At 30.9% G+C, this 17,134-nt stretch overlaps 1 protein-coding gene across 3 annotated transcripts in view; it reads left to right on the top strand.

Annotated features, from left to right (window-relative positions):
• Positions 1-4,847: 4,847 nt before the first annotated feature.
• The window catches only part of LOC136986306 (netrin receptor UNC5C-like), a 109,559-nt gene continuing 97,272 nt past the window's right edge, over positions 4,848-17,134 (top strand). For 2 of the 3 annotated variants that reach the window (XM_067283803.1, XM_067283801.1), the window contains exon 1: positions 4,848-5,087. In XM_067283803.1, coding sequence (XP_067139904.1) covers positions 4,997-5,087 — 91 coding nt within the window. In that variant the 5' untranslated portion in view covers positions 4,848-4,996. The remainder of the gene's footprint in view (positions 5,088-17,134) is intronic. The other variant, XM_067283804.1, reaches the window with a different exon arrangement.

Here is a 17,134-nt window from a genome sequence, read left to right as displayed (position 1 = left end):
CATGTGGACACATTGTGTGTCACTTTGTTGGCTCCAGGGGGATAGACGTTCCTCGTTATCGCTGTCTCTATCGATAGCACTGTCCTCGACCAAGGTCGCACCCCATTTCCCACATGCTTTGCTTTACTCCATTTCTTATCGTTCCTTCCAGAATCCAGTGGCTCAGAGATTGCTTGTCTTTGACTCTCCGCCAACTGATAAGAGCACATAATTAGGTTTAAGTCGAAAAGGAGAAATAAAATATCCGGTTTCGAGTCCAAGTAAAACGTGAACAAGAACAAAGAAAGTAGGAAGACGTCCTGTCTGTCAAGCGTATCAAGATCGAGCACAGTTTTAGTCCTCTTACACAGATCGTGTGTCGTTTATACTGTTCTATGTTATATATTTTTTAATTCTTAAATATTTGAGTTTTTTTTTGTTCGGGTAAAGATGTTGCTTTTGATAATGTTTCTGCCTCTAAACAATGCTCTGTTTGTTTAATAAGTTGTTTTAAGTAATATATATTATAAAATATAAGAGTTAAAGTTAGAAAATTCTAAGTAGTGAAATATCTGAGATGATCAATGGATGTGCATTACATAAATAAATATATATTTATTGATGAATTTATAAAACTTACATTAAAATAATATGTAAAACTTATTAAACGATCAAGAAGCTGTGTAAATCTTAAAATTCTAGATAAATTAGGAGAAAATAGCTTATCTAAAGTAAAATGATATACAGAATATGTACTGATAACTAACTCGCTTTAGGTGCGCCATGAGTTCTAGAGTTTCCTCATTTAGTTAAATTTGAACCTTTTGACCTCTTGGATTCCAGTTTAATGTCATCTCTTAACGTCGCATTGATCGAGCTCAATAATAATATCATATTATTATAAAAGCATATATTACTCCAAAGCAACCGGATATAATATATATAAGTGTATCATACATCGATCTGACTAAATGCAAATCTGCCTAATTTCAGGAGCATGTACTGTAACGTAAATATTGTTTTGTATACTCATACATTAGTAACATGTAGTTAAATAAAGCAATTAATTAATAAAATAATACAAATCATTATTTAAAATGATAAATTTAACTCTAACAATTATAAATTACGTCTACATTTTGAATAAGCATCTTTCTTAAGATTGATAGAAAGAATGATTTGTAGGAAATTCAGAATTTTGTTAAAGTTAACTAACGGGAAAAGAAGCGTATTTCTGTTGTGAATAAAATTCCATTTTCTCCTTTATTTAATAATTCTTTTGTATTCATTCATATTCAACTTGGGCATTGTGGAAGAAGGAAACGATCCGAAGAGTCATTGATAAAAAATAGTTATTTAAAGACACAATGCCGATTTTTGGAAACCTCTTAAGTGAAGATGTCGCGGAAGAAGGAGGCATCAATCTGTCTTCGAGTTCGTTGGCCCTATAAATAATGTAGTGGACTCTCTTAGATATTAAGATTGATGAGCGCAGCTTTTTCTTCTTGCTCGTTTCTGACACGTGATTAACCTATTGACTGCCGACGAAAACGAACACGGAAATGTCACGTGACTACAATTCGGGGAAATGGCCCGTTAATGGTGGTGTTTGGAGCCTTTCTCATTAATCTGCGGTTATAGACAAAGTAAATTGCTATTTAAACAGTCTCCAGTTTAGATATTTGTAGTTTTAACTAGAAAAGTTTGTCGTGATTAAATTTTAAAGAGAGAAATCCATTTATCTTTTTTAAGGGCGACTCCTCTTCTTGACAAGTGTTTGGGTGGGTTACACATTTGTTTTCGTTATATTTGTATAGGGTTTTTTTGGACGCATTCCCATTCACTCCTACTTTACACTCCACGAAGCGGAATGAAATTAAAGGAAATAGAACTTTGGCAAGTGTAAGTTGATTCTTTTAATCCTATTTTTTTAACCCGTATGATCAACTCATGATATAAAGTGGGTATCCATCTGTTAAGCTTCTTTCGACTTAATTTCATTTATAGATTATAAAATAAGCTTCAAGAAAACTAAAGAAATTTTTGAAAAAAATGGTTTAAGCTGTTTTGGCATAAAAACTCCTGTTAATACACGAAAATTAAATTTAAAAAAATAAGATTGTAAATGATTAAATTTTTTAAACTCGACAATAACGTCGTTATTAATAATTTTCCTCAATAATGACGTCATTTATGAGTACATTTGCATTTTACGGTACAGAAAAATTTACTTTTACCGTGCACAGAAATGACATCATTTATAAATAAATTTGAAGAATTTTCAATGAAAATTGAATTAAAATTATTAAATTTTTAAATATCTAAAATAAAAATTAATTCATTGCTATCTTTTTTAAGAATGATGTCATTGAAGAGTATATTTAAATCTACTTAGCCTATATTACTTTTTTAAATAAATAAATAAATAACAGTTTTTAAACTTTATTAATCCACAAAATAATTCTGTTTTCTTATATATATATACTTTATAAAGTGTTTTCGACTTAGATTTTGTATAAAATGCGGTCGAAAAGTACTCAAAGCGAAAACCTCAAAGGGGAAACAAACTAAAAAAGTTTCTCAGGTTTTACCGACGGTATTGGAAAAATATGAAATTCAAAAGCTTTCTGCAGGAGTGTAGACGTTAGAAAAAAGGGAAAAAAAGGTAAAAGGTGATGGTGGTAGCGGCGGTGGCTCGGTGCACGGAGCTCGGAATAAAAACAGTTTCAGTCAGAACATCCAAGGATCGAATTATTGTGAAAAAATTCTATTCTACAGTAAAATTGCATTTGATCTGGGGATGACGTATTTTAAACATACATCACTTGTTGAAGAGAAAGATTGGATAACTTATATCTCTGTTGCTCTGAGAGAGGTTTAGTTTCGTAAAATGTCGACAGATGGAACCACGCCATGTTTATGCAACCGAGACTGAACGTGATTTAAAAGTACAGCTTTGTTTTTTTTTTAAGAGGGGGAAATGTATTTGCATTTCTCTTATTGATTTTCCATAAAACCAGGCATTAATCGCCGCAGAATTTGAATTATTATATAAATTTTTTCGACTGAAAGTTTCTTTGGTGTACATTTTTTAAATGGCTATAATATCGTATGCGTTATCCTTAATGTGTCGACTTTTCTTTAAATATAATTCGCGCTTCTATATATATATATATATAAAATTAAACTCTTATAATCTTTATAATTTAACTTATAAAGCATTTTTTAATTCTTACTTCTACACATTTTTTGCCCAATTTCTTGAAGTATAATGTGCAATTTTCATCATAAGATATACGAGTTGTGCTTTAAAACTAAACAATTTTATTTATTTTTTATTATAAATCTCTTTAAATTAAATACTTGTATACTTATATTCAGAACAACTTATCTATTCATGCAAAACTACTATAAATAATCTATATTTAAAGATTATTATTTTGAAAATCAAATTCTAGTTTATACAGGTTTATGTTAGGTTATATAGGATTATATAGGAGTATGTTCTGATATAATATTTTATAGATTATGTTAAAGATAGCGTTACAATATCACGTCTTATTATTGCATATAATGTAATTAAATACAATCAAATCTCCAATAATGGACACCTTCTAACACCTCCCTCTAAACATCCGCCATTTTTTCAGGAATATTTTATTTTTATTTTTGTAGAAATGCATAGAAAACAACCTCAAAACAACGACCTTTCAATGTCCATTGTTCACAGGATTGACTTTATTATTTTATAAAGTTTATTGCTATATAAATTCCTCGCATTAAAGCACACATTCTCTTTAATAATTGATATAAAAGATTTATAGTATTACAGAAAGATTTCCCTTTCTGTTAAATCATTTCGATTTTAAGCACAAACATTAATGTCATTATAATAGTAAATATTTTAAATATTGCTTTTATTGATAAACTTAACAATGAAAGAATATAGTTATTAAAACGCTACTACAGCAATAATAATTTATACCGTTATTTCCTACAGACAAACGGATGCGTGATAACAAGGTGGCTCATTATGGAACCGCATATTTTCAATAAGAAAAGCGCTTGTTAACCGTTATAGCGAGAAAGCGGAATAACAAAGCTGTAATGACGTAACAGCCAGGTGACAATTAGAATGTCGAGTGTCCTGCGGGTCCTACACGCGACCTCATTGTCAGATGACTCAACATTAATCCCCTATCATATGGGAGTATTGTGAGACCACAAAGTGGACAAAACTTGGATTTTTGAACTCTTTTCTAAATCTTTCTTTTACAGTGAAGTTTATAAAAATTAACTTAGAGATTTTATAAGATGCAATTTAATCTTTAAATTCGATTTAAGCAGCCAGAAAAAAGAAACATGAATTATTTAAAGTGAGACATAGGAAGTAATAAACCCAGATAAGTGGTTTTTTAGAGCAGATTGAATAATATGTGAGAACACGCACAGAAAATAGTGTAAGATATTTAAAATCCTTACTATAAATAACTTTCCATTGCTATAAAAGTCCACCCAGAAAGTTATAAGGGAAACATATTGTATCATTTTAACCACATGCTTACATTCTACTTCAATTTCTTTATACTCGTAACTTAGAACAATACTCTCAAAGTATGAGCTAGCTTAACACGGGACTAAAACTTTCCAAGTGTGACGTAACCGGAGACGTAGTCATTCAGTGCGTAAACTAGGATGGAAAAGAAAGAAGAAAAAAATGCACAGAAAAAAAGTTTGTTGTTATCTCTGGCCAATGGAGAGAGCTTAAAGTTATGACGTATTAGTAAGTAAACAGTTGATGTGCATGAGAAAGAAAGACATTCATTTGTCACGGACAGAAACGTCTTAGCCAATAGACAGTCACCAACTACCTAACCTGGCTTAGAAGTGGGTAGATAGGAGATATGCAACTGCAATGTGCATTTGTCAATAATGCGTAATTCATGCCTAGTAATAGGAGAAAATCCAGCTTTATCGTAACGTTAAAACATTATTAAATTATCTCATCTGAATAAGAATGCTTTTCGAGATAAAGCTGCCACTAACGGTGATTTTATTACTTCTTTGTCCGTTGTGCATCTCCCATAGATTGAGACAAGACAAGAGAGGTAAGTACAGTCTTTTATCTTCTTATTCTGCTTCTGTGATGCGGATAAGTCCATTGTGTTTGAGCTTTTGAATAATTTCTTTATTTAAAAACACGCGATAAGTTTTGTTATCTCGTAACAACAAGTAGTGTGCACCTTCAGGACGACGGATGGAGCATACCCCTACACAGAAGTAGATTTGCACCTCCTCTGGGAAATCAAGTCGTCGTAGAATGAAGCAAATTAACCTTTGTTGTACGGGATCACTTTATCTTGACGTTTTGATCAAATACTTTAATTTCCAGTATATTTTTTCCCCCTGGCATGACCTTATGCAATGCTTTACATTTTGCGTATCGAACGTGCAGTTATATAAAGAATCGCAACTCACTTTGTTATGGGGGATGCACGATTGTGACGTACTTCTGAAGTTTGGGCGAGTTGGCTCGACTTACTTTGCATATTTTAATGCAGTAACCTGGCGAATTGCATTACTTTATACGTCACACGTTTATGTAGAAAGTTTCGCTTCTTATCTACATATATAAATACAGGAAAGGTATATTTTTTTTTCTTTAGGGAAAAAAAAGAAATCGTTAAGATGCTTCTATTGTAGCTCAGCACATAATAACTCGTCTGTCGACTAATTAAGATGTTTAAAATTTTTATCTACACCTTTTTTTCTACTTATTTTGAGGAGGAATTTCCTCAAAGAGGGAAGAAATGGGCAAACTTGACAGATGACGTAAACGTGAAGGAACTTGGAACAAAGTTTTTGACGTAGCAAAACGATCGATTGGACTTAAATCCGAATCGAAATAGACTAATATTGTATATTTTTATATGCAAATTTCTGTTTGCAAATTTCATCCAACGTTTTACAAATTTCATTCAATTCTCTGCAACTATCTTTAAGAATTTAAATTAAGTTTAATTTATTTTTTCTCCCTTTCTTATTTATTTTAAAAATTTAATATCGAGATTTTTCTAGATTAATTATAATTTTGATGATTCCATAAATTATTCTCCTGCACTTTTATGATCTCTCTTACCAGCTTTATGTGCAAGAAGCCCTTTAACTGCCGAATCCGGTAAGCTCAATAGGGTAGTAGAACTATTAATAGATTCGCAGTGAGCTTAACTTTATCATTAATAAAAATGTGCCAGATTTTTATTGTGCATTATCTACAAAGCTTATCAGATATGATCATCGGCTCTTATCTAATGCAGTTTTTTAAGATTTTAAATTAAAATTTCAACTAATTTATGACCCTAGAAACATATATTTATTGATCCGTTTCGGGCAAATTTACTCTTTTATATATATTTTCAGTAATTTTACAAATTCATTTCCTATTTAAATTGCAAAAATCTGTTTAAGTAATTATCTGTACGCTTCGTGATCTTCATTCTAACATAGTTATAATTTATTGTATATTATTCCTTAATGCACAATTTAGACCAAAATTTATTGTTTGTCGCCCTGAAGTATCGACTTTACAATTTGCGGTCTGCATAGCCACTAAACAAAAGTAATTGTTGCACTTGCCAACATGTGCTCTCGGATATTTAACTAAATGTCCATTGACCCAGCGTCGACGTTGTCCCGTAATTGTTGTTGGCCCTGCTACTTTCTCCTCGCTAATCCAATTGTAATGCTTTCACCATAATTGTCTGGCAGAGAAATGAAAGGAGTGGTTGACATCTATGCCTAAGTTGTGCGTCCCAATGCTCTTCTTATCCACTCAACTTTTCTTTTACATTTCTCTTTAGATGATATCATTACTTCTCTTTCGTTGATAGCATCGCTAATGCATTGAATGCCTCCAAAAATTTTGGGTGTTTACAAGTAAAGTGCAATGTAACATTGGTTCAATACATATCTCAACCCTCGTCGTTACGGTGGTTTGCTAAAGAAAATGGATATAAGTTTGCACGTTTAAGTATTTTGCGTAGAATCTATTTGTTTTTTATGTTCTTGGGCGAATAAAAATCAAACGAAGACTAAAAAATTTCTGATGTATTTTAATTATTTTACAATTAATTTTATAAATAAAAATGTAAAATAATACTGAAAACTTTATTAAAGGATCAGTAGTGCCTTATACCTTCGTGGGGCCCAGGCGAACTTAAATTAAAGAGCCCATGTATAGTGTTGACTTCAGACATTTGTCTTCGGAGGAATTTTGGTGGAATATTGTTTTTTAAAGGATTGATTCCGGACTCCCTGTTAGTGAAGGCCCCAGGCAATGTCCCTTTTTGCCCATAGGATAAGGCGCTAATGTAATAATGAACTAGAAAAATGACTTTATCCAAAAACTTAGAGATGTCGAGAGGGGAAGCTGGAGATTTTTCCCTAGTTCCAGAAAAAACTAAGGTGTCTGTAGTGATTCAAACCCCCATAAATTAATGTTAATTTTATATTCGTAAGACTGCTTTTTATTAATAAAAAAATATTCTACTATTTCATTTATTAAAAAAGGGGGAAAGAGGCTCTCTCTATCTTAGGGCCCCGTACACACTTTCGACGACACTGCAAATAAATTACTTTTAAAATATTGCATACAAACTACTAAAAACTGCTGTGAAAGTATCTTAAATTTTGCTCAATATGGCGAAAATCGCACATTTTAAAATGAATATTATATAAATATTTTTCTACAGACACAATCATTATGCTACATTATTGTCATTTATAAAATAAACATTGCAAATGAACTAATTATTGTATAGAAAATTAGCAAACTTAGTTATGAAAGGAGGCCATTTCATTCATATTTAACTTGTTTCATAAAATAATAAATTACTGTTAGTTATGTCATCATTATTAATTAAATATGTAAACCTGCTTAACTCGAAACTTCTCTTATGTATTTTTAATAACTTTCAATAACTTTAAATGCTTTTACTTCATCCCAAATATTAATATATCGGCTATCGTGTACACGATATTGACTTTTTTTTTATGTATTTCTTGCCTCCCGGACTGTAAAAGCTCTATACTTATCGAGATGATAAGGATAAATGAGCCTTGGACAAAATTACATCACGTATTCCCAAATTTAAAAACGTGAGATTACGTGACATAACGGGCAAAGAAAAAACAACCAAGAAAAATTGCAGTCTTTGCATTAAAGTAAAATATATAGACTTTAAATTTCTTATGAAGCATATCGATCTAAATAGATTGAATTCTTTCGACTTGGCACATTTAGGAGCCCAGTTAGAAAAAAAAATATCCATATTTTGCATTTAAAATATTTGTTGGCATGTAAAAAAACCTGGTGATTTAGTAATTTCCAGTAAAAATCTGTAAAATATTCCATGGTAGGAGAAGGTGAGGACAGAATCGTGCTACTTGACAAACAATTTCTAAATTTAGTTTTGGTTCCTCGGGGAGATATATGTTCTCATTAGTCATAAATAAAATTATTTCACCATTTACAGAACTGTAGCGTCCACGCTACGCTCGCATGTGACCTTAACTAGACGAATTTGTCACCTTCGAGTCGTGATAATTGCATTTCGGACAATAATGCCTTTCCGTGATTGCTGCACGTGATGCGGTGTTTACATCGCGTCAAGGAAAGTGCCAACCTCTGCATCATGTTTATGAGTCTCCTACGATATAACGTCATAAATGGATCTTTGATCATGATTATTCCTTCTTTATGCCCTTTGCTAGTAACATAAAATCTTCTATAGCTAATTAGATCAGAATTCGGTTTACTGATATGTATTCATTAATAAAAATTTCACTTTCGTATTAATGGAGTGGATCATTGCATTGCCTTAATAAATTGCTTTTATAACATATTATTCCGATAGAAAAATCAGATTTAATAGCGAATGATTTAAGTTTTAAGGAATAATTCGCTGTTATACTCACTCGAAATGTAGATAAAAGCTTAAAACTTGGAGTGGGGGAATAGGGTTAATTTACCTCCAAATCTGTAGAAAGCATGAACAAAAAAAAATCAGTAGAGAAAGAGGAAAGGTTAACAAATAAAAAATTGGTAGTTGTGCTTTTATTCTTTATTAAATTCCGAATAAATTAACCCCCTCTGACTTCCTTAACCAAAGTGTCCTCATAAGCCAAGGGCTTTTAATATAGCAATTTTTAAAAGTTAAGACACGATCCCTCTGATAATACATTACATAATATATTCATTGACATATTTTGAAATCATCGTACGTATTTCCTACATTAATTTAAACATAGTTTCACGTAACAAACACTAGATCATATTCATTTGATTATGGCAACAAGAATGATGACACGATTCTTCGTTTATCATTTTATTAACGAGCTTTACGTAGATGATATTATAATACAATTTCAACAATCCTTAAATAGTTAATACCTTATAAATTGGAGTAAAAGCGTAATAAACAGAACTTCTAACAAGGAAAAGCTGTAAATATTTATAGCTATACGTGAATAATATATAACAGATGAAGCAAACAGTTAAATCTAATGAAGGCGGCAGAACTCCAGACATTTTTCTTTTTTTTTCCCCGTTTTGCATTCGTTAAAATTTGATCAGCAGAGGGAAACAACTGTTCAACTTCAAAATTAATATCTTCCTGTTGGTTATATTCGCTTGGGAACTATGCTACGAGGTAAGAGAATATCTTTAACAAGTTCTGGATCGACTTCCCACGAATCTTGTTTACCAGAAGATAAAAAAAAGAAAAGTAACCTGTCTTTCACGCTATAAATTCAAATATAAATATATGAGAAATTAAGAAGAGTTGTAACTCTTTGTATACGGAGAAATTTCTATTAAATTGCCTTAGTTTAAAAAAAAAAAAAGGAATGTTGAACCCTGTATAGTCGTGACGTGAAGCATAATGTGTTGAAGATTACGTTCTGCTCGAGTGTCTGGTCACGATAACGGGTCACGGATATTCTAAATATTTTTTGGGTACTTCACGGTTTATAAAAATGGCCGCAAATTAATTCTTCTTACTTTTAACGCATTATCTTAAATTATCCGTGATTTTCATATTAAAACTTATAATTATTCTACCATAAATTTAACCGAAAAAAAGAAGAATAAATGATACAAAAATTAATCATTCTGGTCAATAATAACCCTATAATTTCTAAAAAAATATGCATTATGTTATTTTAATATATTCATATAAATATACTAAGGTATCTGTTTATTGTCATTAAAATAGTTAATGTCTGTCTGTCACGCTTACATCTTGAAAACTGTCGTAATAAAATACTGTTAATTAAATGGGTTTTAAAATTTATATTCTCTTCTTCCAATTTAAAATTATTTAACAATTAATTTTGAGACTGTGGTATTAATTAATGAAAAGTTTTAAAGAGATGAGATAAGGGGGCCATGCCAATCACAAATCAGCTCCTGCGCCTCTCCGGAAGACATAAAACATGTAAAATACAGATTTTTCGCCACATATTAAAGGGAATTTTAATTTATATTCAGTCTTTCGTATCATGAAAGACTAAATTTTAGGGCCCGAATGAAGTGGTGCCTACAGGACCACTTTATCTTGAAGAATTCGAGCTACGCGTCGCGCCGCCGCGTCAACTAATTAGTCGCGACGCGTCGAAATCCAACAAAACATGTCATTCAATATAAGAAAAATATTATAGGATATTTTATTCCGAAATAAAAAACTTAAAAATTTCTTAATTTTTTTTAAAAATCGATGAAGAGGTTAGAAATAGAAGAAGTTGAAGCGCTACGCGATGACGCGTCGCGTCGCATGGAACGTATCGTTTAAAAATCATTTATTTTGAAGCAAAGTATAAATTAAATTAAAGTAGAAAAATATATAAATTAACAATTTATTAAAAAGGATTTCAATCATAGTAATGCGTTTTATTTTAGTGCCTGTCTAAATGTCTGTCTGTCTTCAATTGATTTTACTTCAGATTGTGTAATAAAAGATTTAAATTACTGATATAAATCTGCTTTAAAGCAAACTTCGAAGAAACTTTCGAATGAAAAATTATTATTTTTGAATACATTTAAAAAAAAGTAAAGTTTATTTATAAAGCAGAACCTCCAAACAACGGCCACTGACGGGAACATAAAAAATGTCCGTTGTTCGGAGGTTATTCTGTATATATTTCAAAAAGAAACGTTCCTGAAAAATGTGGCCTGTGTTTAGAGGTGTCCGTTATCAGCTTTTTAATGCAAAACAAATTATAAAATCTATTTCAGTTTGGTTTAATGATCTGCCAAGGAAAATGCCTCCCGGGAGGACTTTTTATGGGAAACTGGTTCCCATTTAGGTGTTAGACACGTGAGGAAAACCCGGAAAACTGCCCTTTGGTCGGATGCGAACCCGCGACTGTCAGTGTTCAATAGTTTCATTCATTCGGCCACTGGTGGGCATTAAAATTTATTTCATAATAGAAGAAAAAAAATGTTTGCCATATAAAAAATACATGAAACATTTTATCATTGTTTTGAAGACAAACACGAGGATAAAAAAAATTGATTTTTTTTTATTTTATACTTAAGCTGAACGTTTATACAGTGAATTCTTTTCATAATTATTTTATTTTCTAAATATTACATTAAACTACTCGTATACACAAATTTAAAATAATATTATAGGTCTATACTGTACAGTCGAATCCCCAATAACGACCACCTGTAAACTGCGGCCATTTTTTTTTCGGGAACGTTTCTTTATGAAAATGCATATTAAATAACCTCCAAATAACGACCACATCCGAAGAACGATCAATTTTTTAATGTTCGGTAAGTGTCCGTCCATCGCAGGTTTGACTAATTATAAATAGCGTATAAAGAACATTATATGCATACTTTTCTATACATTTCTCGCCATTTTACACGATTTAATTTAAATAAATTATTTATAAACTTTCTAAATAACTCAAGAATACATCAAAAAAGAATTTTTCACGACGATTTTTAAACAGAAGAACGAATAAATTAACAATTTACATCTAAGTAAAATACAATTTACTACAAAATTAGCGACTTTAAGAATTATTAATAAGGAAAAATTATTTATTATTTAAATATTTTTATTAAGAAAGTAGATATTTTTAACGCTGCCATCGACTAAAGTATTTAGCCTGCTGTAACTTATCTGCTTTTGTGTTTACGTTTTACGGGTTGAGGAGGGGGAAAACAGGAGGAAAAAAATATGCAGCAAAGAAGAAGAAGAAGATACGCAGACATTTTGACAGAATAAAAAGAATGATAAAGCGGCCGTGCTTCTTATGATGATAATTGATTGTCTGATATTGATATGTTTGTTATTAAAAAAACAAAAGAGTGAAATTTCATTCTATCCACGTCTCTCCTATAACTTAGACATTCTCAGCCTTGAGAGTTCTTCAGGTGCACAATTGCCAATCTCGATTACTTCGTTTTAATAAATACTGTAAGCTGTAATTTCATCTTGGCCATGTTGCATGTGGGAGAAAGAAGAGAGCAATTAATTTCTGCATTTTATTAAAAAATTTTATTGCTAATTTTTAGCTTTTTTTAAAAAAAAAATAAAGTACACGCTATATACCTAATTTAACTCTTCAAAATTGTCGTTTCAATATTTTAACTCTGTAATTAATTTTTCGTGATTCTTTACGGTTTAGAAATTATCTATGCTGTAGATTTTTAGTACGTATCCATCATAATTATTTCTGTAATTTATTATTATTATTTTTAATCTAACATTTTTTTTATCTCTTCTATCTTTTTCTTTTTTTAATGTATTGATTTAAAAATGCGTAGTAAATTAGGAAAATAAATAGATTTTCATAGTAAATTTTTAAATAATTTTCTTATTAATTGTTTATTATACATACAGTGAAACCTGTAAACAACGGACACTCAAGAGAACATAAAAATAGAGTTATTTTGTATGCATTTTTGTTCAAAAGAAAAGAAGTTCCTGAAAAAAATTACTGCTGTTTAGAGGTGTCCGTTAATTGCAGGTTCGACTATACTTTTATAAATTAACAGTTAGAAAGGATGACGTATTTTTTAGTTGTCGTCATACCCTTCGTTATAACACAGCATCTGTAGCATAAACCTACCAAAATAAACTTTCTTGATATAGCTGCTAACAATTCCCACCTTATAGAATCTTTTCTAACCTTTACTAAAGTATAACATCTTAATTTATCTTTATAAAAGGTTAGGATAAATTTTACAGATCCTAATACAGTGTTTTATAATTGCCACTTTATAAAAGGCGTGCATTTATCTCTATAAAAAGATAGCATCTCAGTAAAGCTGTTAATATAAATGTTGGTAATTATCACTTTAAAATGTATTTGTAACGTTAAACCCCTATAATATAAAATTTTTATCATTACAGATCCTATTAAAGTTTTTCATAATTTTAGCTTTATAAAAGCTTTCCCTTAATTCAGTCCTTTAATAATTAACTATACCAAAATGTCACCCGAAAAGCAACCCTTTCATTAAAGACACACTTTCGAATTTGAGGTAGGAGCTTTAATAGAAGGCTTTATTAAAGCTAATTACAGACCACTTTAAAATCTATAAATCAATGGATATCTTTCTACAAAAACAAAACCTTTTTCCCTTCTGACTTCATAAAGTTAACAAGGGGGACGTCGATCAGATGGCTATCAATTCAGAGATAAAAAAGGGCAGGGTTACAAATTAATCAGGGACGTGACGGACTGCATCTAGTATAGCCTTTGGGCTACAAACCATACTTGGCATGTTTGTATTTAATGAAGTAGATCACATTAACGAGCTTCAGCTACGAATTTTCGGCTCGATCCTCCTGTTTATTTTTTTAGTTTTTTTGTTTCTTCGCTCGTTCCTACAATCTGGCCTCATACGGTAGGCTTCCTACGATGTTTGGCACTCATTAATCTTTGTAAAGGGCCTCTTTCATTACACTTACAACTTTCTCTTCCATTTAAAATTGATTGGAAATAGTTTCGATCCTGTTTATTAATGATTTTTAAGTATAAGTCATCTACAAGTTTAATTTTTGAAAGAAATTAATGGATAATTTGTAATCTATTAAGGTGCTTTGCGGGAGCTTCACGGCTCTAACGACTCTAACAACTTTTATTTTTTATTTTTTAATTAAAAATATTTGAGGCTCCGTCTGGATATATTTTTCTCGCGTGATTTTTAAGAGAGAAGAATGCATTGTATTTTTTAAAATTATTTTTAAAAATTACTTCACGAATATTGGCTCGTCTTGCTCGAGTCGAGACTCTCCTCGTAGGGTGTTTCGTCCCTTAAATTGTTATAAAAAATAGCAAACCACCCTTAATCAATCTAGTCCCACATGTTAACCTCGTATTATAATCGAGGTGCATAATTATACCGCAGATGAAGGGATCCATATGGCGTAGAGTAGGAGTTAACCCCAAAATTCTTCTGACTCTATTACACTTTTTTTTTCTTCCCCTTTCTTACTTCATTTATATTTGCAATTCAACTCTCGAATTGCCATTTGCATACAGACCTTTCGTTTCTTCTAATTCATCAGCATAAAGCTAGTAACTTTTAAGACATTATCCACTTAGAGCATATTGTAATACGTGATAGATGCGAGCAAGATAAGGGCTCGACTCTTCTGCTTCTTTACCTTTCATTTTCTATCATTAAGCTGTCATGTAAAGAATAATCAATCCCAACCTTTCTCTTCTGTATCAGCCGACGAAAAACAAACAAGGAAATTGGACTTGCTCGAAATAACTCGTTGCTGATGCTTGGGTGGACCTCATAATTGGTAACCCGGATGTAGAGGGTGATGCTAACCTTTTAACTTCATCCTCGCCAGGTAAATTACCGTTTCTACTTTTGATGCTGTAACGCCCATAGGATTGCTCCACTATATATAAAAAAAAATTTAAAATATGCTGATGAAAATGGAAAATTTTTGTAATTTTAATAATTATGCTACCTCACGAACATCTAAAATTGGGTTTATTTCGCACGCGTTTCGTTCGTGTAAGAATTTTTTGCATTTTTCTATCTCCCATTTTCTTTCTCTTAATTACATTTTTGTAGTGTCGTTTGTTTGTTTACGGTGTTAAAATTTAAAAAAAATTAATAATAAATCTAAAACCTCTACGCCATTAATGGTGCCAGTCGATCATAAGTTTATCTGGGGGATGTGAAATGACCTCTAAATGTTGCTATTTGTCAGCCAGTGCACAGAACTAGGCATGTGACTGCCGCAATAATTCATAGCTGGGTGTGTGGTTAAGCCACGTGACAATGGCTTTACGATCACGGGGGTGGCGAGGTGGCTCTTCTGATGCCAAATGAGAGATTGGTCTCTTCTCTTTTCAAACGTCTAGAAAACGTGTGCTTTTGACAATTATTTCTTATTGTAATGCCGTAATTATTTCTTGAAACTCTTTAGAAAAATCTCATTATTTCTTCATGAAAAAACTTGACTGAATCTATTATTTGTATGTCATTTACTTTGCTTTAACGTTTCTTTCGTAAATTTATTAAATTAACATGTCTAGAACCTTTATATTTTCGATTATTCAATGTAAAAAATCAATTTAAGTAGTTTACGTAAATTAAATAGTTTGTTAAAAATATAAGTGTACAAAAGTTTACATTTTATCCCTTACAACACATTTAATATTAACATATAATGTTACACTAATTGAGGGTACAATACATCATTATGTTCGTTTATATGTAATTATAATATCGAATTTAGAAATTCTATATTATATTACAGTAGTTCAATATAATTGCCAGTCATTGTAATATAATAATATTCAATATTGAATGATTAAAAATCCATAATATATAGTGTAAGGTTGTACGGCTATGTTTAATTTGACATAATACACCTATATACTGTATGTGTCACGTAATATGATTAAGCTTAGTACGTTATTGTTACGTAATATTACTCCAAAAAATACGTTACTACCCGTATTATAATAACATAATAATGTATAGAACTGTGTATAGTAACTGAAAAAATGTATCTGATATGGATAATTTGTCATAATATATTATAATACGATGACATTTTACATTTTACGTAGTAATTTGTATGCAAATGATATAGGCTATTATAGTGTACTCATGTGTTATATTTAACATGATAATGCAATATATAATATAAGTTATTATGTCAAATGTAACGGATAGAAACGAATAGAGCACAACGTCATGAATAATAAAGCGATTTGCATAACTGATAAAATTCAATTTAATTTTTCTTATAAAAATCTTAAAAACACACGTCAAATCATTTATCTTAGAAACTATTTTGAGTGTCTCGTATAAAGGCGATCTACTTAATTAAAACGAATGAAATTCCGTATTTACAACAGCAGCAACAACAACAACAACAACAAGAAAATGTGGACGAGGAGCATCGGGCAATCTTTTCTCTTCAACGATGTAAAAATTTCAACAGCTACGAAGAACCCTCTTTTCTACTCGGGAACACTTAGATGGTTTTATTGCTTGGCTGCAGGCTGAAAGATGAAGGTTGGTTGAACAACATCATCATTCTTTCTCTTCAATTTATCTCACTCCTTTCGTAATAAATATTTACCTGCGGGACACTTTCAATTATGATCATCTCGACTGTTCCTTCCACTTAGCTTCTTATTTAACTGGAAAAATTTATGTTAGATATATTTACAAATAAAAATATCTTTTAATAAAATGCTTCCTCGCGATAAAATGCTGTAAAATTATTCAATTTGATCTTATTTTCTTTTCTTATTTTATTTCGGAGCCCCCGGGATATTTTTAAATTGAAAAAAATAACTCTTTTAAACTCTAACTAGTCCAATTGCTTCATATTATTTGGCCAATTCTTTTAAATTGAATTTAAAAATATATATAATTTTTTACACCTATTTTCTTTTATATAAAACTCATTTGCGTGCTGAAAGACCTCAAAATTGATCTAGAAAATTCAAAACAACGATATTCAAATTTCTTTTATATGTATGAAAGAAATGGCGGAACTAATTATCTCTTCAGTTCCATAACTTTTATTAAAGTTGCTTCTTTTGTACGGTTGCTGCTGCTGATGCGATTGAAGAAAGATAAAAAAAATTC

Source organism: Centruroides vittatus, unplaced genomic scaffold (genome assembly GCF_030686945.1).
Source record: "Centruroides vittatus isolate TY-2023 unplaced genomic scaffold, ASM3068694v2 scaffold_1015, whole genome shotgun sequence".
Classification (NCBI taxonomy): Eukaryota; Metazoa; Arthropoda; class Arachnida; order Scorpiones; family Buthidae; genus Centruroides; species Centruroides vittatus.
Note: the sequence above shows the minus strand (reverse complement) of the source record. Positions and strands in the feature narration are given on the sequence as shown.